The 27285-nt window shown below is 39.7% G+C and overlaps 2 protein-coding genes across 3 annotated transcripts in view; both read left to right on the top strand.

Moving 5' to 3' along the window:
- The window catches only part of LOC146522408 (uncharacterized), a 45174-nt gene extending 20882 nt beyond the window's left edge, over positions 1–24292 (top strand). Inside the window, exons 2-3 of one of the 2 annotated variants that reach the window (XR_014871643.1) lie at positions 1–17694; positions 17809–24292. The exon at positions 1–17694 is cut by the window's left edge and continues 18485 nt beyond it. The gene's annotated coding sequence lies outside the window, so the exon portion shown is untranslated. The other variant, XM_085146707.1, reaches the window with a different exon arrangement.
- Positions 1–27285, top strand: part of pea15 (proliferation and apoptosis adaptor protein 15) — a 59948-nt gene that overhangs the window by 30500 nt on the left and 2163 nt on the right. Inside the window, exon 2 of the mRNA XM_085146733.1 lies at positions 27034–27208. Coding sequence (XP_085002859.1) covers positions 27037–27208 — 172 coding nt within the window. The 5' untranslated portion in view covers positions 27034–27036. The remainder of the gene's footprint in view (positions 1–27033; positions 27209–27285) is intronic.

Raw genomic sequence — 27285 nt, forward strand, 5'->3', positions numbered from 1 at the left:
TGTTTTTCTTGAATTTTTATTTTCTTCGACAGCTGACAGTTTCAGATATACACAAGATGACATGACTGCAGATGATGGACTGTTAGAGCTTAATGCAGACAGACAGGACAGAATCGGCCATAGACAAAGGCTTCTATTGTTATGCAATCAGTAACAGTAAAGTAAGTAAACTGACATCAAAGTGATGATTATTAGTTAATTGAACAAATATTTATTATTTCAAGCTTCTCAGAAATGAAGCTGTTCTGATTTTCTGTCTTATATGACTCAAATTTGTTCATTCATTTGTTTTTATGTTGCTGGATTTGTAAGTCATTGGCACTCGGAAGGTTGTAGGTATGACGTTTTTATAACCTATAAAGAGCTGTCTCAATATAATATAATGTACTAATAAATGCTGAAAACTGTCAGAAATGTCAAAAAATTAGCTGGCATTGAACATATGCCATATTCTTAGTCTTGTTTACTACACTATATGGATCGCAGTACTGGACCACCTACACATTAGCCCTACAGGAACTGCTCGGCCATTGAAACTCATGTCACGAAGCTCCCGGTGCACAGTTGTTGTGCTGATGTTAGTGGAGCTCATTCTTTCACAAATGTTTGTAAAGGCAGACCTGCATGGCTAGGTTGCTTCACTTTATACACCTGTGGCAATGGGACTGAAAACACCCAACTTCCTCCCATCCCCCCAACTGGTCACGGCAGATGGCTTTCTTTTTGATAAAAGGATTTTTTTTCCTTCCCAACTGCTTGCTCAACAGGAGCGTTGTTTGATTCTTTACATCTTCTATGTATTACTGTAGGGCAGGGGTTGGCAACCTGCGGCTCTGGAGCCGAATGCGGCTCTTTTGTCCTTATACTGCGGCTCTGGGTGGTTTGGGAAAATAAATTAGAAGTATTTAGCTGAAGTGTATTTTATTTGTGTTTAGTTCTTTTTTTAACTTGTAGTTCTAAATTGGAAGATTATTGTGATATTGAAATATAAAAATAAAATTATATCTTATTATTTTTTTCATCGCTCAAAATAAGCGTCACACTCGCGGAAGCCGGTGTACCCGCCGAAACGCCGTGCATTTATCGAGACTTTCGACCCCAGGTAGGCCAGTTATGGATCTTCGGATCCACATTATGTCAGCAGCTGTTCTCCACTGTGAACTATGTTAAAAACAAACACTGCTCACGCCTCACAGATGAAAGCTTACAGTCCTGCGTAAAGGTGAAAGTGACTTCGTACAGCCCCGATTTGCAGATGCTGTGTGCAGAGGTTCAGGAGCAGAAGTCCCATTGTTAACATATCACGGCAGACCCGACGATGTTTGCATGAACATGCTTTTCAGCTCTTTATTGACACATTTCACACACGGTTGCTGTACGCATACAGCCGGCTGTAGCTTTTCAGCTCACAGCCCGACAACACAACAGCAGAGAGAGCACAGACTTTAAGGTGGCGAGGCGTGATTGCGGGTGCCGCTCTGGTGCGTCCGACTCCCCTGCAGCGGCACTGCAGACCACGCTCCGCCACACACATTAAGCAGGTAAAATACATATTTAGGCAGAATTTTGCAAATATCTATTTTTTTTAGCAGCATAGTGCTTTTTTTCCAATTATTTTTTAAAAGTCAGGTCAAGGCTCCAAAAACCCAAAGGCGATATAAGGGTGGCAGTTCACAACAGTTTTTGTTTGCTACATGGATCATTTTAGTTCAGCTGGGTGTCTTTCCTTTGGTTATATTTCTTTAAGAGTTCAAAATGTGTTAATTACATAAATAAAATGTAATTTTCTCTGTAGCTTCTCTGTAGCATAAGCAACACAGTTGCTCTGTGGATTCTTTTAAAAAGCAGTTAAAAACTTTTCTTTTCAAACAAGCCTTTTGTTGATCTACGTATTTTATATTCTTTACATTATTTACATTTGATCTTTTACATTGTGTATAATGTCTATTGATTGTATTGTTTATTTTAATATTTGTGTACAGCGCTTTGTGACTGCCTGTCTGTGAAAAGCGCTAAATAAATAAACTTTACTTACTTACTTTAGTTGTTCACACAAAGCATAAAGGTAAAAAACAATATATGCAGTGTTATCTTCATTTTAGACGTCAAAAAGTATTTGCGGCTCCCAGTGTTTTCTTTTGCGTGGAAACCGGGTCCAAGTGGCTCTTTGGGTGTAAAAGGTTGCAGACCCCTGCTGTAGGGTCTTTACATTACAATATAAAGCATTCTGAAGGGACCGTTGTTGTGATTTGGTGCTATATTAATAAAATAAAATAAAATGCAGTTGAATAAATTAAGAGGTGTTGCCTAATACTTTTGTTCACATACTGCAACTTTGATTATATACTTCTAAAAAAATGTGCTTTGACGTGGCGCTTCTTTGCATTAATGAAAAGATCCATAAAACTACACCAAATTATGCACAGATTTTCAAACTCTGTCAACAGACTTGTCACTGCATTTGCTTTTATAAAGAAAACATAATTATCATATGACAGATTCAGTATTTTTATGTAAGCAAACCTGTGAATGCAATTTGAATCTTGCATATGGAGAATGGCTCTATTAATGGTCCCATTTGAATAAATATTCCACTAGAGACGATTTGTCTGGTACCGTCAACAGAACGGGAAATTAGCAAAACAAAATGCCCCTTCGTCTCCAAACCAGCTTCGCTGAACAGATGATGATGATAAACCATTAGCATACTTTGGCTGCAGCTAACAGAGTCTCAGCCCAATGACATTATGCAGGTCATTATGTGCGCAATTATGTTAATAATTTTCAAATGATAATGTCTGTCAAGTCCACTGATCGCATGCAACAGAAGAGCCAAATTACATCTACAGTGGTTTGTTTTGCTAATATTTAGCGCCTCCTTGATTCTTTTAGTAGATGCTGAGCTTTCTCGCTGTCAGGCGTAAGTAGCTTTTTTTTATCAAACCTGTGACAAAATGGACGTAAAAATCTATTTTAAACCTCAAACCTGATTTGTTTTCCGTTTTTTACATTTTGATTTATCATTTATCTGTTTTCTTGGTTTAAGAGTTTAAGTTTCAAGAGAAGATACCACCGATATACCCTATATATACCAGTAGGTGGTTTTTTTTTTTGTTGTTTTCTTATGTTATTCATACAGAAATGTATAAGAAAAACACATAACATATAACAGTTAATATATTGTCCCTATTTTTATGCTAAACTAAAGCAAGCTAACTTGAATTATCATTATTTTATTTTATTTTTTATATAAAAGCTAGCACCAGAATTTATATTCCGAAGCAGAGGAGCCCTGTTCAGAATAATGCTTCTGACAGGTGCAGTTAACAACACACCCAACAAAAGAAAATGACACTACTACCAGCTCTTCCGGCAGCTTAGAACCACACTAAAGCATAAACGGCTTGTAATGACTGTTGACTGTGCCGACTTATGGGGTGCTGAAGGTAACTGACTTGCTTAAGGTAGCTCAGCCACATGGAAGCAGGGTTTTAATGGATTAGAGTATTAGAGCTGACGGCGGCTCAGCATTGTGGCGGTGTGTCGTGTGAGATCGTGCTTTTGTCGCCGTGCTTGGATGACTGCTGCCTGCAGCAGGGTCACTGGGTCATGAGGTACGTCTTGACTTTGGTTCGAAGTAGCACAGCTGTGCCTTTGTGTGATCGTGGGGACTCGATAATTCACTCTTGGTATTTCTGCAGATGCTCTGATTATTACCTTTACCTCATCTCGTCCATCTTCATTTCTTGTTGACTCCTACTGGCTGTATCTCTTTTTGCATGTCTTCATACCACATCTTTTTTTGGTCTCTCTCTTTCTGGTTTTAGTCATGGCCATCTGGTCTTTCCCTGCAGCCACAATGAAACGTTTGCCATTTAGAATTTAGATTAAGTGGAAGGCAGCTCCCTTGACGGGAAGGAGCACTCCCTCTTTCTCTCTCTCTCACTCTGTTTTTTCTTTCTGTGACTCCTGACCACCCTGGAGGGGTTGGATGGTGATGCACGTACAATAAAACGCTGTTAGCATTCAGGTTGTAGCTGATGGATGGAAAAGCTCTTACTCACAGTTTGTCAGACTCATTGTGGATTTATAATCTGACTTTCTAGCACTTAACCTTTTGGTTAATCTTGTGAATTTTAACACAGCAGGGAAAATAATAGTTGGCTGGGGCCGTTCTGTGTGGAGTTTGCATGTTGTGATAAAGGTTAGCCCACTTGGGTTACTTCCCGGTAATCTGGCTTCTTCCCACAGTCCAAATACATGCATCTTTGGTTCATTGGCAATTCAAAATTGTGTGTGTATGGATGTGAGCGTGAATAGTTGTCTGTCTTTGCCCTGCAAAAGACTAGCAACCTGTCCAATGAGGGTTTCCAGATCTCCCCCCGAGGTCATGAACTGGTGAAGCGACAAAATTGATGGATGGACAACTATAGACAATATCTGTAACTTGCTGGTATAGTTGTTGTAACTTATATGTCTGTCACATGTTTTTACTCCAGCGTGACGACTAACAATCTCAGATGAGAGAGAGAGATTAAAAATAGACTTCTGTTTCTCATTTCACTAGGCTGTCGGGATTTAAATTTTATTACCATTTGATTGTTGATGCACTTCAACTTGGTACTGAACTTCATTATTGATCTATGTGATGTCCAATACACATCCTTTTCTACTTTTTTTTAAAACAAGACAGAAAAAGATGCATGCAGCAATTTAGAAACCATCACAGTGTATGTCTAGCAGACTCTATACAACTCCATTCTTCACAAACAATCTGCACACTGTCTGTAGCACATGTACCAGAGGCCTGATGAATAGAAGCTGGTCTATATTATATGTCATCCAACTGTTTTACAGCAGTGTCGATCACTTTATACAAGCTGTTGAAATACAGTATTGCCTGCAGTAAAAAGGGGGCTTTAAAAGACTGTATATCATGTAAGATGGTTTCCTCTGCACAGAATTAAAGGTTCATTTCCAGTCTTTATCTAAAAATAATCTGCTACCACTCAAAGTCTTATGTTCTACCTAAACTTGTGCCTTTGGATGTTTTTGAAGCATCTTCATCAGTGCAGTGTGACAAGCGTGGTCCGAGATCCGCCTTCTTCATATGTCCTCATAAAAAAACAAGCCGGTGGGAAATAGAAGACACTGAACAAACATATGGGATTAACTCCAGTTTTAATTCCGATGAGAAGTCCAGCAGCTGCTTTTTCTTCTTTTTGTCCTCCCTATGTCTTTTCTACTCTCCTATTTTCACTCTCTTCATCATTCTTTCCTTCTTTATTTTTCTGTCTGCATTCTCCCTTGGCGGCAGTTGTTTTCTTTTTCCATTGCACCAAACCCAGGGCCAGGAAGTGTGTCCATGGTGACGGCAGGAAGTAAAGCTGGTCAGTCCAAGCCAGGTCTCTGCAGCACACAACACACTGTCTTGAACTCTTTGAGATGCCTTGTTTTCGCATTCATCTGAAAGCCTCAGACCGCTTTAACTCTTGCATCTCTGACACTTCTTGAAAGGTGGCAATAGATTTCTTTCAGTCTGCTGTAATTATTTCCTCACTCACAGATATGGTGCTGTGACAATGCTGTGTATGTCTGCATGTATGCATTTGCTATCATTAGGTTTGCATGCGTACACTTACCAGTGTATATGTTTGAGAAAACATCATCTGGTCAGTCTCTTTTACCAGTGAACAACAAATGCAGCTGCATGCAGCAATTCTCACATTTTCACATTCTGAATTTCTCCCAGTATTCACTCACCAAAAACTCAGTTTATTTGTCTCCTGTGCTTTTCAGTTTGGTGACCTTCACCCTGTGGCTTTACGCAATCTTGAGCCAAAAAATAAGGAGTATCTGTATGCAGGACACATCCACACAGTGCCCACAGAGTGTGTGTGTGTCACTTGGGAGGCTTGATTGTTGGTTCTGCCCACTCAGACTCTCTCTAGTGCTGTTCTTCTGTAGAAGAATAGGAAGTAAAAACACCAACATACATATGAATATATAAATGCATACGTGTAGATACAAATGCAAATTTGTGTACATTCAAAATGTACAATGTCGTGTTGCACATGGATAAAAAAGTTCAAGGATTTTTGTTTGGATGCTTTTGATAAATTGTTGTGTTCAGCCTTAGCACGCATGCTAAAGTGCAAATTTTTGTGTTGTTAACCCTTTAAAACCGGTCAGAGCGGGCACGCTCCGTTTTGCGCAACTACTTTAAAATCCCGGTAGCACTGCAACCGTGTAAGCTAGTGCAATAAATTTTTTTGCATATGAAACCAGGAGTTGTACTTACATCTTATGCCATCAGCTTGTCCTAGGTCACAGTTTCCTTTCACATATAGCTTTGCAAAAACTGCATAAAAAGCACTTGCAGCAACAAAAACATAATATTCCAGAAACAGGCTTTGCCGATCCGATCAGCTGTTTGTAACACTTCCTACGTTGAAATAGATGTCAGCACGAACTATCGCATGTCCACCATGACCTGCCCAAAACCGGAAGTGATGTCATTTTTGCGGAAATGTAGTTTTTTACCATCAGGGCCTCATGAGCTTATACTGGTGTTTTTAAAAGTTATGTTTGACTTTATGACTTTCCGTATAGTTCCCGGTATGCTTAGAACTAAAATTGCACTGCTGGAAATAGTTTATTTTGATGCATATGCTGCTTTTTTGCAAATTTGCACTATAACATTTATTTTCGTTTTTCCTGCAGTGTATAAAAATTGGTGTATTTCAGAAATAAAACTATGAAGACACTCAAAATAAATTTCCTGTGGTTGGAAACTATTTTGTGCAACTTTTTTGTATTTACAGTTTTGATGGATAAGCCTCTTAAATTTCTCTAACTAGAAATATATGTTAAAAAAACAAAAACGATTTTCAATTTTTTTGTAGTTTATTGCACTTTTTTGCAATGTATGTAATTACTATGCACTTAATGCATACATATTATTAAAATTTAGGCTATAATGGTTGTATTGATGTATAGAGACTTGAAATGCTCCCAAAAATGGCACTACAACATGTAAAAATATAATATAAGCTCTGGCGGACTTGGTTCTATGGTAGGTCTTAAAGGGTTAAGAAGTAAATCATAATACTGGAAGCAAAATTAGATTTTCTGTGAAGCTTAATCAGTTTGTGCAAATTTTGTGAAAAAATTTATACGTGTGTGAGTGAGTGAGTGAGTGAGTGAGAGAGAGAGGGAAATCAAAATAACGGTTTGGAGTGATCCCTTTGGATTATCCAGAGTAAACAGAGGATTATTTAAGGAGTATTAGATGAAATTTTTGAGGGTTGTGGATGACACGAACAAAAAGTCAGTTGATCTGGGCAAAGAAAAACCAAAACTATATTTAGTTTAAATACTTTTTCATTTGCATTTTCGGGGAACTGACTCATTAGACTTCAGCACAATCCAGCCCAGACAACTAATAAAGCTCCTTCTTTCTTAATCCTATTACCGTTATTAAAGGTGAAATGCTAGGTGGAAGGAGATCTTCCAGGAAACGGGTGTAAAATGTTGTTGTTAGATTTGTTTTTTTACATAGCAGGTTTAATAACACTCCAGCAGATTTAACCATCAGGCCAGGAAGCAAAAGGCTTTAATCAGCTTCATATTCTTCTCGTCATGAAGTCTCATTCAGGTTGGACATGTTGTTGTTTGAAGGTTTGATTTTGCAAGACAGTTTAATCAGAGAATGTGTTCTCTGAGGCGCACTGTAGATTCAATTTCCTCATTTTTTATCAAATCTGTTGGCTTTAACACATACAGACCAGTTGCGTGGTAACCTTAACAGCTGAGGATTTAATGCAAGGCTGAGAGTGGACTTTATTTTTCTTGACAGTAACAATCTCACCATTCAAGAGTTTGTGAGTCAGCTTCCATTCATATTTTCAGGGGTTTTTTTGTCTATGTTGACTTGAAGAGACAAAATAAAAGATGTACATGGCCACCAGGACGTCACTCATTGGTAGTATGTGATAAAGGAAGGGGAGCAGGTGTGACTGAGACACTTATCAGCTGGTAGCCAGTGATCATTCCCTGTTTTGTCCTTCTTTCTGACTCTTATTAATGACCTTAGTTTACAAAACTTCATGTTTAATTCTATATACTCAAAAACTTTCAATTGAGACCAAGAAATTGTTTTCTGGCGTCACTGAGCGAGAGACTTAAGGGCCTTTTTTTCCACAGACTTTGCTAGAATATATGCTATATATTTTGGCCTTACTTACATCTGTTATATTGTCTACCTCATGCCTAAAAACCAAGATCTGCTTTTTTTTTTTTTTTTACAGATAAATTAAAACACTGCAATGCCAGGCTCACAGCTAGACGTGTGGTTTTTAAATTATAAATTCATTTTTTTCTCTTACAAAACAGCTCAGTGCTTCTCATGTCGAACCTATTTGCAACATTTTACCAACCACATCAGCTGAGAAGTTATTGACACTCATTCTAATCCATCAACCATGTTGTATCAAATGTAGAAAAAACCTAGCATCTGGGAAATGCCTAAGATTTTGAGACCTACCTGCCTCACAAGCCACCTAAAAATGCTGAGGATTTTTGTTGAAATTAAGACAACGTGTTCAAAATCATCTTCAGGTCTCAATTCAATTCATTTCAATTTTATTTATATAACAACAACAGTCACCCCAAAGCCCTTCATATTGTAAGGTAGACCCTACAATAATACATACAGAGAAAAACCCAACAATCATATGACCCCCTATGAGCAAGCACTTTGGCGACAGTGGGAAGGAAAAACTCCCTTTTAACAGGAAGAAACCTCCAGCAGAACCAGGCTCAGGGAGGAGCGGCCATCTGCTGCGACCGGTTGGGGTGAGAGAAGGAAAACAGGATGAAACACATGCTGTGGAAGAGAGACAGAGATTAATAACACGTATGATTCAATGCAGAGAGGTCTACTAACACAGTGAGTGAGTAAGGTGACTGAAGAAGAAATACTCAGTGCAGGTGGATTCACCAACTTATATCAGTGAGAAAAGGGTAGTTAAAACATTAAGACAAACTGACGGACTGTTTAAAAAAAGATATTGAAATCAGCTGTGCTATTTATACACTCGGCAAATCTTTTTTTCTCCTCAATGAAAATGGGCCAGTGGCCTATATTCTCTGGCGCTTCACTGCTTCTCTCCAGATTAGTGCTTCCTCCTTTCCTCCATTTCTCTCCCCTTCTTTCTCCATCTCTCTTGCTCTGGGCTTTTGAACTGATAAGTGCTGGCAGTGCCCGCTGCCTCATTGGACATGAGGCCGTCTGTGAGGAAGAGAAGCGAGTGTTCTTCTTTTTTCTCTATCCTTCTTTATTTTTACCGCTCTCATCCAATAATTCCATTCACATTATCAGTCTTTGCGTTCTTCGTTTTCAGTTCTGCATCCCTGTTTTCACTGTCCAAGCCTGTGTTGTGAGTGGTGAGAGTGCAATGAGGGAATATGACTGACCAGAGGATGCTTAATCTTGTGTTGAAGTGGTGGGATTCGCTCCAAAGCACGCAAAAACAAACAGGACATCTGAGAGAGAAACAGTTGGACTCGCACAAGATGAGAAAAAACAAACGAGCCAAGTGTTTGAAGGACGGATCAGACATGAGTGATGGTGTGCACGAGGTGTTTTATTTGGTGAGGTACATGGGCAATGTTCCCAGCAAAAGAGACATCAAAGTAAGATTAACGGTCAGAAATCAATTCTAATGTTTCCTGGCAGCAAGACGCTCCTGTGATGGTGACGACTTCAAAGACTATCATGTGTCTGTGCCATAAAGAGCACTTGGAGGCCTAAAAAAGTATGTAGTCGCTAAGTGAAAAGTAAGGGCAGAGTGGCAACGAAGGACAGAGAAACTGAGACAAGGACAGAGAAAGAATCAGAGATGGGTGAGAACGATGTGGGTGTGGAAAGGGGATGGATGGCACAACCTTGGAGCATTGTGTTTGACCTTTCAGTGGAAGGATTGTATTTTAATTTAAGGTGTGTGTGTTTGTGTGTGTTTGTGTGTGTGTGCGTGTTCGTGTGTGTGTGTGTGTCAGTTGGCAGTGCCACTCTTGGCCATAAAAAATGATCTCTGTAGAAGCCACATAAATGTCATCTTGGTTTAAAATCTGCTTTCCTTTTCGAAAAGAGGAAAAATCAGTTTTTAATAGGATTAAGAGACACAGGGTGCTTCACCATTAGACTGTTATCTTACAGTGTCTGCTATGAATAAAACATATGTCCATTACTGAATCCATTTCATATTTGAAATGTGATCAGAATCCATGTCAGCAAAATGTATATTGGCTGACTTTAAAGGCACATTACCAGAGCTCGGACGTTTTACTCAAGAGATATACTTTAACCTGAATAAATATTGAACTTTGCACACGTATTATTGTACTAATTGTAAAAAAATATTTTACTTAATATTAATTTAGTTATCTATACAGTTGAGTACATATAGCTGGTATTAGGTTTAAAATGATACCCATATCTCTGTTGTGATTTTTTTAAAGCAGGTTGAAGAATATCTCGTAACATCATTGCAGTTTAACTGTGGTACATATACATGGGCCATGCTATAGTAAGTGTAGCTTCAGTTAACTGGAGCGACCAGTCTGCAAAGTCTGTCAGTGGATAGTTGCATAGAAATAATATCAGCCATTTGGCACCTGGCAAGTTAACCTTACATTGTGTGCTAATGCACTTGTGCTTTGACATATGCAAAAGTCATGAATCGGCATGGCTTATGTATCCTCAGTCAGACAGAACAGATAGCACACATGTATTAACCACAGAATACATGTTGTCAGGTTGTGGGATTAAAGTTCTGAGTAGGGCTGGGCGATATGGCCTAAAATCCATATTGCGGTATAATTTGAAGCATGTGCGGTAACGATATATATCACGATATATTCTTTTCTTCTGTATAACGTATTTTCCACACTATAAGGCACACTTAAAATCCTTTAATTTTCTCAAAAATCAAGAGTGTGCTTTATGTATGAATTCTGGTTGTGCTTACTGACCTCGAACCGATTTCTGCGTGCAGAAATCTGTTAAAAAATGTTTTAGTACAACTTTGGTAAGCCGCACTGCTTGATGGATTGTCAGAGCATTATGGCTGCCGTAGTGAGGAGCTTCGCGGAGTAATCTGGGTCCAAAACTCCGTCCACTTCAGGTCCCAAAGTCAAACGAACACTAAGAGTTAAAAACGGTCTAAATTCTTTCATCTTGAAATTAAATCATCAGCATTGCTGCTTTATCGGGTGTAACAATTAAGTTTAACATCCAGGCATCCATGAAAACAGAATTTATTCAATTTAACAGAGTTACAAGTTAACAGGAAGTTAGCTCGCTAGTTTCCACCTAAACATGACATACCATGTTCTGACTGAGAGATTTTTGAAACTAATTAAAACGTACAGCTCTGCTACCACTTCCAACATAAATGAAGACAGAAAACTAAACAGCAGTGGCGTTTGCAGGGTTACTGAAGTTGGACTACCTGGTATATAGAGCTGGGCGATATAAGATTTTTTCATATCACGATATGTTTTTTTTTCATTTCAGGCGATAATGATATATATCACGATATAAGCCAAATAACTATATTTGTAAGATTTAAATGTGCCATTGCTCACAAGTAAAATGTAAAATAATCAGCAGCTTGTTTTGATTTAAATATTTATTTCCCGTAATAAGTTCAACGGGGTAGATGTACTTAACCTCTTAAGCCCCAACGCCCCCTGATACGGGGGCAAAAAGCAGGAGATCAGGTAGGCTTGGGGCTTAAGAGGTCAAGGAACATGAGACTTTTTCAGATAAATAAAGGCAAATATTGCAAACTACACAAAAGGCAATTATTAATTCTAAAAATAAATCTTAGTTTGTTTTACAGAAGAAGAGACAAAATTGACTAACTTATTTAATATTGCTTTGGAAGTGCTGTCTGAGAGAAATGTTTATGTCCAAGGAGTTGGTAACGAGGATCCATTACCTTAATTAGCTGCTTGAATCCTTCATTGTCGACCGTGTTTATTGGTAGCATGTCTTTAGCAAGACAGTAGGCTATGGCATTCATTATGTTGCTATGTCTCTTAGCTTTTTTGTCATATGGTAAGACGCTGGAGAAAGCCAACTCAATTGACTGTTGCTGCTTCGCAGGGATTCCCCTGGTTGTTTTCGATGATGAATTAGTGCTTTCAGTCAGAGATTGAGCGTGCTCTAGTGGGTGACACTGCTTCAGTTGATAAAAAAGGTTTGTTGTATATCCAGATTTTGTGGGAACATGCTTTCGGCACAATTTACAGTGCGCGTTACTCCGTTTTTTGTCAGACTTCAAATAGCCGAAATACCTCCACACTGCGGAACTTCTCTGGCCTTTCCTTTCGACAATGTCGAAGAGATGTTGCCAGAGATGTTGAACCGTCATCTGTTTTCTCTTCGGTAACCTTCGGTCACGCTCTCGGTTGATTTTTCTCTAGTCAGCACACTCATTTCCTCCATTACCCGGCCGCACGGCGGGTGGCTGTTTCCCAAACAAATACACATGTGCGGCTTGGCACTTGAGCTGCATGTAACAAGTTACGTGACGTGACGCTGCGGCTGTGATTGGTTCGGCTCTGTGCTGCTTAATTTGTATTGGCTATTCATTTTTTTTATAAGAGAGGAAGAGAGAGACAGATGAGGTCTATCGCAATAGTTTCATTTTTCTATCGAGAAAAAGTTATTTCGCAATACATATCGTTATAGTTCTATGGCCCAGCTCTACTGGTATATAATGTTGTGCTACGTGATTGCTAGCGACACAGCTATGTTAGCATAACATTAGCACAGTGAAGCTGGAGGATGAACGCCAACTTTTTTTCCACTCAATAAAAGTTAACATGAGGGATTCTGGTGGTCAGGGACAAATGCAATCACATAGCAGGATGCTATACACGGGCCAAACTTCAGTCAGGAGAACAACTGAGATTATTCATCCACAATACCAGGTTAGTTATTAATATACTGCAACAACACGGGAATAGAGAGAGAATTCAACATTAATGAATCAATGTTACGGAAGTGGAGGAAGCGCAGTTTTTGGCTTTCCCCATATTTCAAAAGTGCTTCATCTCTTTGCTATGACGGTAATTTGCAGATGATAATGGTTGTAGCCGCTGCAATGCTTTTGACCAAAACAGGCGCAGCTTGATGACATCATCAACATGCGCTATTGCGATAGAGTGCGATAGAGTGTGATAGGTATAGTCAAAATCTCTATCGTTGGCCAAATTTATATTGTTTCTATCGTATATCGTTTATATCGCCCACCCCTAGTTCTGAGACCCTTTACAAGCACTTTAACTTCAAAGGTAAATCTGTTTCTGCTTCAGTAAATACTTAGCTATCATTTAGACAGTAGCTGGGATTATGAAGAAGGTGATGAAATTGGATATCTATACAAAAGAATTACCAGTGTGTCACCCATCTGATCATCAGCCATTTTTCTTAATATCTCCATGTTGCAACATGTGGCTCATATGTTCATTACTGATTGGGAAACACTGGAAACAGTAGCTTTGCAACAACTGTTTGATCAAACAGGAACCAAAATGAGCACAGTTGGAGAATTACTACTAAAGTTGCCCACAACTACCTCAGTAAAAATGAAAAAAGGGAGGAACAGCCGCGTGTTAACAGTACGGTATCATTCTGTAGCTCAACAGGATGCTGCAGTGTAGCAGCGGTGGATCAAGCTGTTGCATGGCGATGCGAAGCGAACGCTGGTTGATCCCTGCAGTGACCGGACAGCTTTTCCTCCTTATTTGATTGCCATCTGCCGGGGACGGCCGTTTGTTGTTTAATATTGGATAAGAAACATGTAGAGAGGCAGACTGGCTCAGTTTAATGCCTGTGGCATCGAACACTGATCAATTTCTGACTTCTTACTCGCCATAGAAATTCTGCAGTGGGTCATAGAGGCTTTACAGCATGAGACTTTTATTGTGTGCTGGCACATTCTTTGTAGTTACTTCCTGAGTAACTTTTTGAGCAAGTTTAAGACAGGTCATTAGGTTTGTATTTATGTGATTCATAACAGTCATGTTGGCTATAAAGTGGCAGCCTTCCTTTCCAATCACGAAGCTGTATAATGACGGGGGTTTTTTTGTATACTCAGTATTTTGTGTCTGATTTCTTTATGTTTTCGGATGTTTATATGTATATATGTTTTTATAAAGAGAAAAAGGCATGTTCTGGAGCTCTCCGTGCCACAAAGTTTTGTTGGCATGGCCATGACTGCAGTAAAAGCAGGTGTAACCACTGACATGAACTCTCAGCTGCCCAGTTTGTCAGCCTTGGTTTTCTTTAAAGTCATTTTTGCTGATTTCGGGAGCTCTTTTTTTTTTTCTTGTTGTGCTTAGTCCTGTCTCTCACTGTAATAGTTTCTTGCAGGCAGACAATAGTTTATCTGTAAATGTAAGACTGAATGTAAAAGATGGATGTAGTTACCGCATCCGATCTTAATCTTGCATTCGCTCTCATGGACATCAGGGGGTGTCTCCTGCGGTTACTAAATTCAAATTGTAAATCTGCTCACTCAATAAACAACAAATTGCTTTATGTTTAAATGATGTTAAATAGAACATTATGTTTATTTTGTTAATAATAGTCTCGATTAAAGTCAAAAAAGGAGAATAAAGTAGGCTTTGTATATCTTGTACATAAGATATTAATATTAATTCTAAAATGAGAATCGATAGTTTTCAAGATTCACTATTACAACATAGGAGAATAGCTGAGTTTTTGGGGTGTTTTTTGTGCCATCCCTACTAAAAAGCTTCTGCAGGCACCACTGGTGATGACAAATACCAGAAACCACATCCAGTAAAATACTAAAACAAACAGAAAAGCTACTTTGTTTCTGTCTCCACTCAAAATGACTTCATCACTCCACTCCTGTGAGGAAACATCTTTCATACATATGTAAAACCTGCTTTCACAAGAATTGAGACCATAAGTAGCTGCTAATCAAATGCACTTAACTAACTGATCATCAGCTCTGCTTAGGTTTGCAAAAATGCGTGATAACAAACCACAAGACTTCTGGAACAATGCCCTTTGGAAGGATGAGACCAAAGTGGAGATTTGGCCATAATGCACACACAACATATCAACACAAACTGTAGAGCATGATGGCGGAGGAGTGATGGTTTTGGCTTGTTTTATAGCCACTGGACCTGGACACCTTTCAGTCACACATCCGACCATAAATATCTCTGTAGATTAAAGTATCCAAGAAGCAAATGTGAGGCCATCTGTCTGGTTGAAATTGACCCAGTGATCAGGACAATGATCCCAAGCACAGCAGCAAATCTACAACAGAATGGCTGAAACAGAAAAGAATCAGTGGCCTGATCAAAAACCAACTTCAGCCTGACTTAAAAGCTGTATTAGGACCTGCATAAACAAATGCCAGCAAACCTCAAGAAAGTGAAGCACTGTTGTAAAGAAGAGTGGCTCCATCTGTGTGACAGGCTAAAGGTGGTTCTACATGCTGCTGAATCATCGGGTGTACTTATTTTTATTTTTGTTTTTGTTCATATGACTGCATCTATTATATTTGAACATAATGTTAAACTTGTACAGTCCCACAGGACCCTGTCTTGATAAATGCAACACAAGAATCAAAACTGATTGTAAACAGTGTGTGAGGCCTAATAATGAGCGCATGCTTTAGCACCTGCTTATTGTTGGTGACGTATTTCGTCACTTCAGTAAATAAGGTTGATTTGCACTGGGAAATGCCAATGGCAACATAAGAATGAGTGCAAATTTGTACACCGGAAACAACGGATAAAATAATTGTGGCCACATTCCTCTGCATATTTCTTTATTAATGTTTTTACATTTTAATCCATAGTTAGTGAGTGTAGATATATAAGAATAAAAACACAACAACACCAAAGCAGGTGGGTTGAAGTGAAATGCTTGAAAGACAAAGTAATTAGCTATGTGCTCAGAGATGCTAATTTATATCTGTTTTGGGTGGGAGGGAGATTTCTGACCTGAGATGTAGATTTTGGAGGCGGACATTTGCTGTGACCTGCAACTGTGAGCTCTTCTGCCTCCTACTCCCTGATCCCTTACCTCCTCCTGCTCATATGAGACCGAAGATGCTTTACTGTACTGAGATATGTGGGAAAAAACAAACAAACAAGATATACAGAGAGGGAAAGACAATATGAAAGAAATGCATTTAAGCTCACTTAAACCTTGGTATGCTTTAAAGTAGCATTGCTCAAATTAGACAGAGATTACGTCATGTAATTATATAATTTTTGGAATAAGAGCCGTTGCTCTGTCAGAATAGGCGCTGCTCTACGTGGAGCGCAGAAGAGATTTTTGTGAAGTTGTTTATGAGAGAGTTAAAGATGGAGAGTGGGCGGGACTCCTACTCTCTGCCTCTCAGTGCATCTGAGTGAAGTAGAAAAAAATCCTGAGAGAGAGAAAGAGATGAGGGGAGGTCCTGGAAGGTCAGGGTAATGAACAAGACTGAAACCAGCTCTTCTGCTTCCCTGAGTAAAACAAGATGATAAGATGAGTGATAGCAATTAGTATTTAATTTTTTTTTTTTTATTATATTTGTGTCCCTGCCACTCTGGTTTCTAGGAGGGGACCAGAGGTTTCTGAGGGGTGGGTGAGTTTGCTGGTTGCTGCTGCCGGAGGTCATAAAGAGGGCGGTACACAAAAAACCTCCTTGTGACCTTGGTTTGGTCACTAGCAAATTGCCGCAGACACCAATTGTTTATGCGGAAAACACAATTTTATGTGCAAATACTCAATAATGGTTAGGGAAATGGGAAATCTTTACTTTCAAAGTAAAAGTAGCTGAAACCCTTGTAGCTGAAACTAACACACATTCAAAGGCAGCTTTGAAGGTGAGCGGGCTCTGTGTCTAGCTTGTGTTGCACCTTTCACTGTTTCACTACCATTTAACAAGTAGCTGGTGGGTGTTTATAAGCCAGACCTTCTCCTTGGCATCCATGCAAACTATTGATGACAAGGTTTTTGGTACAGCATTGTGTATCGCTTTGCAACTAATTTCACCTTGTGACTCACAGCAACCACTCTCAGTTGGGCAATACTGCTTAACAGCTGATGCTTGCTAGCTTGTCGTCAACTGGTCTGGAGGCCTAAAGTTTGACAAGGAATGACTGACAACCTACTTTGCAATATGATCTTTGGGAAACTAACTTAAGAATTGCAAACATAGACGTTACAACTGGAGAGAAAGATGCTAATGTACTGTATCGTAATTTCAGAAGCATATTTAGTTGATAGATGAAAGCTTAATATTCAAAAGTAATCTTTCACATCAACTAAGAGTTGCCAAGAGTTGGATGACTGTAATGTCTGCACAGTGAATTTGACACTAGCAGACAACAAGTTCTTGGCTTGGTGTAGGTAACAACATCTACAAACGTGGAACTACTTCACTTACTTCATATATCTCATGTGTGTAACCTGCAGCTGTGTATCTTGTGGCTGAACAGATTTCCCAGAGCATAGATGGTGGTCTGATCTCCACACTTTCCAGCGCAGGAATGGTTGCAGAGCAAAGTGATTATTAGAATTACTGCATTGCCACCAACAAGTTAAACTGAAGTTGATATCATGTCAGCCCAGACTAATATTTGTCTGTGTGTTTGTGTTCAAGTATTGTTGCTTTTTTTGTGCAGTCTCCATGACCATGAGTAAACTACTTTAACGGGACGTATATTTATTGTCTGCAGCACTTATATTCAGACAAAAAGAGATGCACGATCATGGCAACCAAGAAAACAGCTTTAAAAGAATTTAACCAAACCACAATCTTTTTCTACTCGCAGGCATGTAAGATGTTTTGAATTAATAACAGATTGAAAATAATACAAATGATGTGTAAAAATCTGTGATGTGTATGACTCGTTCAACTTGGCGTGAACACTGAAATGACTCAGTCTTCCACCAACCTCTCCAACCTCCAAATGTGAATGTTTTCTCCTTTTAAAACTGTAAAATAGATTTTTTTTATTTTATTCTATGGACACGATTTAGCATTTATGAACTGAAAAACTAACTTCTGAGATACAAATCAATAGAAAACAGACCATGACTGTATCACGTAGTGCCCTGAGAGTGCCTTGACTCATATGACTCATACTAATAAAAAACTAGTTCAGGATGTCTGTTTGGGATCTGTGAGATTTTGATGTGCAAGTGTCGATAATTTTCTTTGAGCTCATCTTTCTGAAAGGCCAGTGAGCTTATGCCTTGGGAGTCAGGGTCTTTACCCAAATTGTGCTCAAAGCTGGGGTCACATTTGTTATTTTAAGCTGCAAGGAACCTGGAAACCGATGGACCATGAGCTGGTTGAGCTAATATCAATGGCATTGTGGTTTATTCAAAAGATTTAAATATTCATGTTAAAATTTAATTTAAATATTTGATCAAGTGACTCATGAAACTAACGGACACGTTATTTTATAATGACAATATTAATTACTTGCAACCCAAAGGTTTGAGATGTATCATAAACTCATTACCATCTGGCAAACTCACAAGCTAACAGTGAGTTTATTGCAGCATTTACACACCAGCAGTCATCGCGATTTCATTAGTGTTAACATATTAAAAAACATTCAGTAGAAAAAAACAAACGAAAGAATGTGAAGTATTTTAATATTAATACACTCTGTACAGGGGTAACCAATTCATACACCTGATGAAGATGTAGGGGGACTAACAGCAATAAAGACAAAAGGCAATATCTGTGTGAGGGAGCAGGAGAGCAGGGGTGGGGGAGGAAATGGAGTGCTGGCAAAGATAAACCAGTTGCACAGTTTGAATAAATTGCATAGAGCGGAGTCTGTTTCTTGTTCCAGATCTCTGTCAGAAAGATTTTGAGCTGCAATCCTTGTGGTTCGGTTGCTATGGTAAAATCTAAAGGCTTGTCTCCAAGCTGAAGTCCAGCACAGTTGTGTGTGCGCTGTGTTTGTGCCTGCGTGTGTATTTGAAAGAGAGATGGATGGAGTGTGTGTGTGTGTGTTTATTTGCCTTTGATACAAGGAGCCACACAGGAGACGTGTGTGCCATGTCCATTGATCGTATGACTGTCACAAGGTCACAGTCAAGAGATGAGCATCCTCATCTCTTTGTGCTCACTTGTATGTCTGAATGCATAGTGCTTACTTTTTCCCCCCTGTATTGTATTGGTCGCTGTTTCTGTATTTCAAATGGACTAAAAAAAGAAACTTTTAAAACGTTAACTTTTGAAGGTTTTTTTTTCTTAACAAGTCGATCACCCCTGTGTTTTTGTGGGCTTTTATTCTGAAAGAGACTTTGTCTCTCTGTAATATTTTAAGGTCTTTACCCTCCAATATAAAGTGCCTTGGGATAAATGACATCGTTATGAATTGGTACTATAAAAAAAAATTCATTCAATGTAGGAACTGAGTTGAAGTAGAGGAGGGGGAGAGGGGGTCTCGGCCCTGTCGCTAGGTAACAGTCTCCAGGCCTAAAGGCAAAGCCAGGCTTGGTTTCCATGGTGATGTCATTGGTGAATGGAGTTTGGGTGGTTGTGGTATACATATACAGTATACGTGTGTGTGTGTGTGTGTGTGTGTGTGTGTGTGTGTGTGTGTGTGTCCTAAACAAAGGGAGCAAATGTAAAAAAGAGAAAGAGGAAAAAAATTAGGCCTGTAATGGAAATCATAGCAGCAGCTTTCAGTTCATGGTCTTCTGCGTTTGTATCAGTCGTTATCTTTGTCTTCTCACATGCTGCCTCGTGTTTTGGTACAAGATACCGATCGGCTGCTGCTGTGTCTACTCCAGGATAAATCGTGCGCACGCATGTTGTCGAACATTTATGGGGGTAGAAAGAGAAACAGTAGTAGTGGGTGAGCAGTATGTTGTGTCTGAATGGATAATGACCTGATTGCACAGCAGACTATGGGAGGTGGGCAGGGAGAAGGGGTTAACAGTTAACCGTAATGAAGTGGAAGAAGCCTTGCTGCTTGGCTTCTATTCACACTGAGAGCTGTGGGAGAGCAGTCAGGACCAAACTGTAGCTTGAATTGTTTTTGTATAGATTCAGTAAACACCAAGAAGGGACATCAGCTGCCAAAAATCCTTGACTGCAAGTTTGTCCATTGCTATAGCTAAAAGATGAATCCTTCCATATGAGGCCATTTATATTGTGCGCTGTGATTGAATTTAATCATTATTAATCTTTGGTTCTCTTCCAAAATGTGTTTCTTATCCTGCCTTCCTCCCCTCTATGAGCCTGGTTCTGCTGGAGGCTTCTTCCTCTTAAGTTTTTTTTAGCATTTTTCCTTCCCACTGTTGCCAAAGCGCTTACTCATAGGAGGGTCATCTGATTGTTGGAGTTTTCTCTCTATTATTGTAGGGTCTTTACCTTACCCTATAAAGCACCTTGAGGCAACTGATGTTGTGATTTGGCGCTATAGAAACAGACTTTAATTAAATTTAATTGTGGCTATAAAATAAGTAAAGAACACACATCAGGCACAGCACAGACACTCTAAAGGAACTTACATCCGGTGGCGTGCATGAGATCTGCCAATTGGATGGGTAGAAGGGTATAAGCTGAGTCATCAGCACAGAGATCAGCTGGTCTGCTGGTATCGTAGATGAGCTTCACTTCACGACATGCCTCAGCTTTCAGTCTTTCTTCTCTACAGCTCTAGGACGCTGCAGCGTGCATCGGCACTCTCCAGACACTTGGAAACAAAACAAGGTGCAACGTTTTGAAATTCATGCAAAATTCAGTGACGGCTGAACGCTCTGGACTTTCAGCTACACATGTCTGCATACAGGATAAGAGAGCCTGTGTCACTAGATACGACTAAGCTCCGGGGCCTCCTTTGCACAGTGTTTTCAAAGTTGCTTAGTTTGGATGATTGCACACATGAACAGCCATAGGGTAAAATAATCCGCTCTGTCTACTGAATAATCTCAGACTGCTCCTGTAATTTGTTTATATGCCTCAAATGATTGTTTTGCATTTCCTGTGATAGGCTTGTTTTTCTGTCCACGGAAAAAATACAGAGCCAGGAGCCAGTTAGGTTAGCTCAACTCAGTCTGGAAACGGGGGAATTGAATGCAGTGACTTAGTAAGCATAAAAGTGAAGGCAGGCAGATTTCTTGGCAGTGATACTGATCCAACGCGTTCTCAACATGTTCAGCTATTCATGTAATAACAAACAATATTAATGCAATGTAACTTTTAATAACATAAGCTCCAAACCTCCTTTTGCAAGTCCAAATCTTCCCTTTGCATAGTTGATTACAGCCAAATTAGATTTGCTGCTCATTCAAATGCTTTGCCACTAATTACTTTCCATATATTCGCAATATAACTTGAGTTTTAATTACAAAAATACCGTCAGACAACCTATGTCTAGCTTTCTGTTCCAGAAATCAGTTTTTCTTGTTCAAGATCGCCTGCAGGCCTCTTTAACAATTAAGTGTAGTGACAGTGCACACAGCAAATAAGCTGACAGAGCTATTGGACTTTGTAATTATAATTTCAGTGACAGCTCTTCCTCCTGCTCGCGCTTTCACATGCAAACACTCGGGCAGAGCAAGAGCGAGCGAGAGGCAGCAGACAGAGGAACGAGCAGACAAAAGCATGTTTGTGTTCATGAGAATGTGAAGCACAGTGGGTCTCTATGTATGGAAGCAGTGTCAGGCTCGTCCCAGAGAAACCAAGCAAAAAGGGGAGGGGTTGCAGTCAGGGAGGCTTTAACAGACTCTTGTGGTTGGAGCATGGTTGCAATACTACACATATATAAATGAAAAACAGTCTTTTACTCTTTTACAAGGAAATCAGGGACTCGTCAGTGGCAGAAAACTGATCTTTTGTGGCGTTCAGCTCAGTAGTCAATAACGTGATGAAGGTGGTTTCATGCATCGTCATGGTTTCTGTATCAGTTGTCAGGCAACAACGAGCCTCGATGCTCCGACCAAGAAAGCAGTGTCATCCTTAGTTAATAAAAAAGCGTAACATGTTCATTGAGACTTTTTATTTTTTATTTATCCAGCAATTGAAAAACATGCAATTGAGACCATCTGACATCTGCAGGCTTTCAGCTTCAATTTAAGCAGTTTTATGTTACAATATGTATGCATTGCAGCAGTTGTATTTTATATACAGTCCCTCAATTTCAGACACTCAAAAATAATTTGAAAAACTAACAAAATTTTAATCAAAAACAATTATGTTTAATGCAATGGCTGCCTGAAGTCTAGATCCCATGTACCACTGTTCACGTGAGTTCTGGACCTACCTGTAGAACAATTAGAGTGCAAAATAGGTCATGCATACTATACTGTTATAATCAGCTGCAAAAAGTTAATAAATTTGGCACAATTTTTACAATATTAGGAAAGTTAACTATCTTGCATAAAGTAAAAGAAATGAGCTTCCATAGTTGAACATAAGGTGGTGATCGCTGAGAGCACAGAGGGAGCTAAAAAGAGAAAGAAAAGACATTAGGGGATGTAAGAAGGGCACACATCAATAAAACGACAATATTCAATATTCCTTTATTTGTCTGTAGCAAGCCCAAGACTGCACATTTTCAGTAGGAATAAGAGTTAAAGGCAGCAGAGAGTCAGAGGAATGTAAACGGGGTGGTGGGATAGAAACACTAAATGTAGCCACTCCATCCATTCTTGTTTTGTTTTGCCATTCTCATATAAAAGTACACAAAAGCAGCGCCAGTCCATTGTGGTGCAAAACAGGGAGCAGGCAGGGCGACCTGGGTCGAGAGAGGAGGCTCAGACACACACACACACACAACTACAACCTTCATTCTTTCAATCAGCTTCCCTCTGTCATGGGCACAATTCACATGCTCATGAGCTGAAGCATACAGGCATGCATTCACTTGAGCACACACACACACACACACACACACACACACACACACACACAGAGTATTGAGACCCTCATTGTATTCAGTGGAGTTAAGGTGCATATTTCTGCTCTCTCCCACGCAGAGCTTTGTGTTGATTGAGCAAGTTGCTCTGGTTAGAGAGGAGATGAATGTGACATTTTGACTGAAATAACACACACACAAGCATGCACGCACTGTAGAAATGCTCTGTCATCATTGTGCTCTCGCCCCAAGGCTGAGATCAGGGTTCTAATCCAAATGCAACCATTAGCCATTAATGAACAGACAAACAAATGTGACCTTAAATCAGCCTCTGGGACGATTACATTAGCCATCATATTTGCTCTGAGGCTCTGCGTTGGGCCACACATCGAGTGCTGATTTGAAGACTTAGTCGCTCTGTCAGTATCTGTTCATCAAGTCACCAGCTGTTGACTCTACTTTTGTTCTTCTTCTAGTGTGCATAAAAGGTAACGGGTTACTTTCTGAATGATCGAGCTTAGAAAGTAGTGCATGTGGTGTTGTAGTTTCAGGCACAAATATAACGCCCCCTTTGATGAGGCTAGGATGATATTGCTGTGCAGTGAGATGCTATTGCTTGAGCAAGCAAAGCTGCCTCTACGCTATGTAACGCTCCACAGCGAGTGGGGGCCCTCTGGTGGCAGCGGTAGGCAGCAGCAGCACCGTTATATAGGTCACGCCGCTGATCATGGAGCTCTTCTGGGCTCTCTGTATGCCGTGTTCATCTGTGATGAGACTGAGGGGATCAGAGGCAGACAGACCTGCGTGCCAGTGCCCATGATGCACTGCACAGAGCTGCTGCTTCTCGCCAGCTGCATGTATGCCAGGGACAAGCGACCAGGGGGGATGGGACAGAAAGATATCAAATGAACAGTTCATGTTTAATGTTATGTATAATTATGTTGCACTTGCAGGATTTATAGAAGGCCCTGCTACAACTTGTCTAACTCCCCAAAGTTGCCCAAAGTGTCCCAGAGCAAAACAACAGATCCTGTCGAGTCCCAAAGAGACTTTTTTTGGGTTTGTTTTTTAGGTGACCTTAATCATTTCAACAAAGCTAATCTGCAGCCTCAGTAAACTCTCTCAGGGACGAAGGAATCTCTCCAGGACTTTGGAAATCCTGAGGCAGCCATGTGATTGGTTGGAAAATGCTGGAAAAATTAGCATTGGCAACCCACTATGTCTCAGTCCCTCTATCTTTGTCACCAGACTTCACAGTGCAAACCAGGGAGAATTAAATGTGTGTGTGTGTGTGTGTGTGTGTGTGTGTGTGTGTGTGTGTGTGTGTGTGTGTGTGTGTGTGTGTGTGTGTGTGTGTGTGTGTGTGTGTGGCATTTAAAAATGTCAAACCATGTTATAAGTAAGCTGCAACAATTAAGAGTGAGCTTACTTGTGACAACTTTAGTTTACCTAAGAATTAAGATGATACAATCATCATTTGTTTAATCAGGACAAAAATAATACGTGTATGTTAAAACATATATAATGTGAAATGAATGCTTTTTCAGTTTAGGGTCTGGAGCTTCCATGGTGTCAAAGGCCGAGAGGCACGTTACACCCTGGACAGGCTGCTAAACTATTGTGGGGATAACACTTAAAGACAGACAACTATTTACATTCGCATTCACACCTACAGACACACCTGCCTGTGGGAGGCAGGAGGATTATCTGGAGGGAACATGCAAGCTCCAGATAGGAGGACCTGCTTGGTGAAGTGCTAAGCGCTTCACCACTGTGCTCCCAAAAAAACAGATACATTCATGAATATAAATATAAATGATTTAACACAGCACCTGCAAAAATATTTGGAAATGTTTGTTCCTCCCTCTCTCTTCACGTCATGCAGATCATTGCTACACAGTCATCTGAATATGAAAGTGCGTGCAAATCCCTCGACCCAAATATGATAAACCCGAGAGATGATTTAGAGTCTCACTATAAAAGCTTGCATTTGACCTCATGGTGCACTTTCTTTGCTTCTTCTAAACCAGCGACCAGCCTTAAAATCTGTTATTCAAACTGGTATTGAAGTAAAACATAAGGAAGCACAGCTTTATTTTAAGTGTAAATAGAGATGTAAAAAATTACTCTGTTTATAGAATTTCACGTTATCCCCCCAGAATGAATATTTATTACATCGTAGCTCCCGTGGATTACATAATAATGTGTGTCAGCTGTTCCCAGAGTGTGTGCTGTCGTCCCCTTGTGGATCATGATTTCACAGCAAACGATTCATAAGATGTTTTATTAAGATGTTTTATTTAAATGAATTAAGGCGAGGCTTTTGAAGTTTGAAGTCATAATGATAATGATGATATATATATATATATATATATATATATATATATATATTTATAGATATAGATATAGATATAGATATGTATATAGATAGATATATAGATATAGATATATAGATATAGATATATAGATATAGAATTTTTTATTTTTTTAAAACATGAGATTTAATTGGCATGTTAATTTATTTTTATGTCCTCTACTTCTGATCTGGAGCTTATATCTTATATTGGGTGGGGGGATGCAGCTCTGGCTGTCATTCCAGGTGTCACTTCAGTGCCAGGACATTTTCTTTTCAAATCTGGGTATACACTATTAGCCATAATATTAGGTACACCTGCTCAACCCCTCTTCTCTCTGAGTTTCTGCAGAAGACGACCCCAGGTGCCACTCCTGTCAGCTCAGAACAGGAAACAAAAGCTGTAATGAACACAGGATCGTGAAAACTAGGCAACAGATGATCTGAAAAGACGTTGCCCGGTCTCATTCTTGATTTGTTTCTCCTGTGACGTTCAGATGGTAGAATCACAGTTTAGTGTACAACATCAAAGCATGAACAGGAGATCCACATCATGGATGTGCAACTGACAAATCTGCAACAGATTGTGATGCTGTCATGTCAACTCGGACCGAACTCTGAGGAATATTTGCAGCATATTGTTGAGTCTTTGCCATGAAATGTTAGGACAGTTCTGAAGGCAAAAGGAGGACCAGGGTGGTATTTGCAAGGTGTACCTATTTCTCTGGCCAGTGAATGTAGAATCCTGCACACAAACTGTTTTTTTTTTTTATTTTTCCTCTGGTCTCCTCCCCAGTCAAAACCAGGAGTCACATGTTTAGCCGCAACAATTTCAGGAAGTCCTGAAATTGTTGGGTTTTCTCTGTTTTCCTTGAATAAGTGCAGGGTCTTTACCTTACAATATAAAGTGCCTTGAGGTGACTGCTGTTGTGGCTTGGCGATGTATTCATAAAATTGAATTGAATTGAACTGAAACACACAGAAAAGCCAACAAACAAAGAAACTGTCATTTTCACTCATTTCACTAGGGGGAGACAGTCACAAAGGTTTGCACACGCAGGAGTAAGAAGTGCTTTTGTTTTGCATCCATATTTTACACCCTGCAAGAAGAAGCTGGTGTTGACCCCGAATAAAATGCAGTGCCCATATTCATTGTTATCATTACATGTCAGATATCTTCATTTATGATATTCTCTGATGTATTTTTAATCGTTTTCTGGACAAATGGGAGATCTGCGAAACCTATATGAAATAAAAAGATTATCAAAATAAATCCATCGACTTGTGGTGGAGAAAAATAGACTGAATGTTAAATAAAATCCTCCTCTGGGTTAAAAGATCTTCCCTTTGGGGCCTTCTTGTTATGGTTAAAAGTCTGTGTTTTGTCCAGATTGGTCCTGTTTTTTCTCTTCAGTCAGTCTCCTCCAACTCTCTGCTAAAAACCAAACTCTGGCAGCAAATGACCTTAAAGAAAGGAGATGACTCTGTGTCTTTGTGCTTTTCCATCCCACCCTGATGGTATGCTATTGTCATCAGCTAAGTTTTCCTCGCTGTTTTCCATTGTGAAGTCTGGGAAGTAGGTGGGCTGCTTGCTGCTGCTGCACACAGCAATATTAGATTGAGATAATTTAGGAAGCTCTTTCTCTCATCGCCGTAGATTTTGTTCTTTCGCGCTGCCATCGTTGCAACTTAACATTATTTCAATTCTAACCTTTCTTTCTCTTCCCTCTTCCCGTGACCAGACCATGGCGGAGTACAGCTCTCTGCTCAGCGACCTGTCTGAAAACATCACCAACGAGGACTTGGAGCAGCTCAAATCTGCCTGCAAGGAGGACATCCCTGAGGACCAGAGCAACAACATCACCTCCTCCAAAGAGTGGTTCAGCTACCTGGAGAAGAATGACAAGCTGGCCCAGGGTGAGAAACATAAATTAGATCCACTTCTTGTTATGGTTCTTTTCATATGTGGCTTAAATTGATGTGAGAAACACCTT

This window comes from Neolamprologus multifasciatus, chromosome 3 (assembly GCF_963576455.1).
Source record: "Neolamprologus multifasciatus chromosome 3, fNeoMul1.2, whole genome shotgun sequence".
Taxonomy (NCBI): Eukaryota; Metazoa; Chordata; class Actinopteri; order Cichliformes; family Cichlidae; genus Neolamprologus; species Neolamprologus multifasciatus.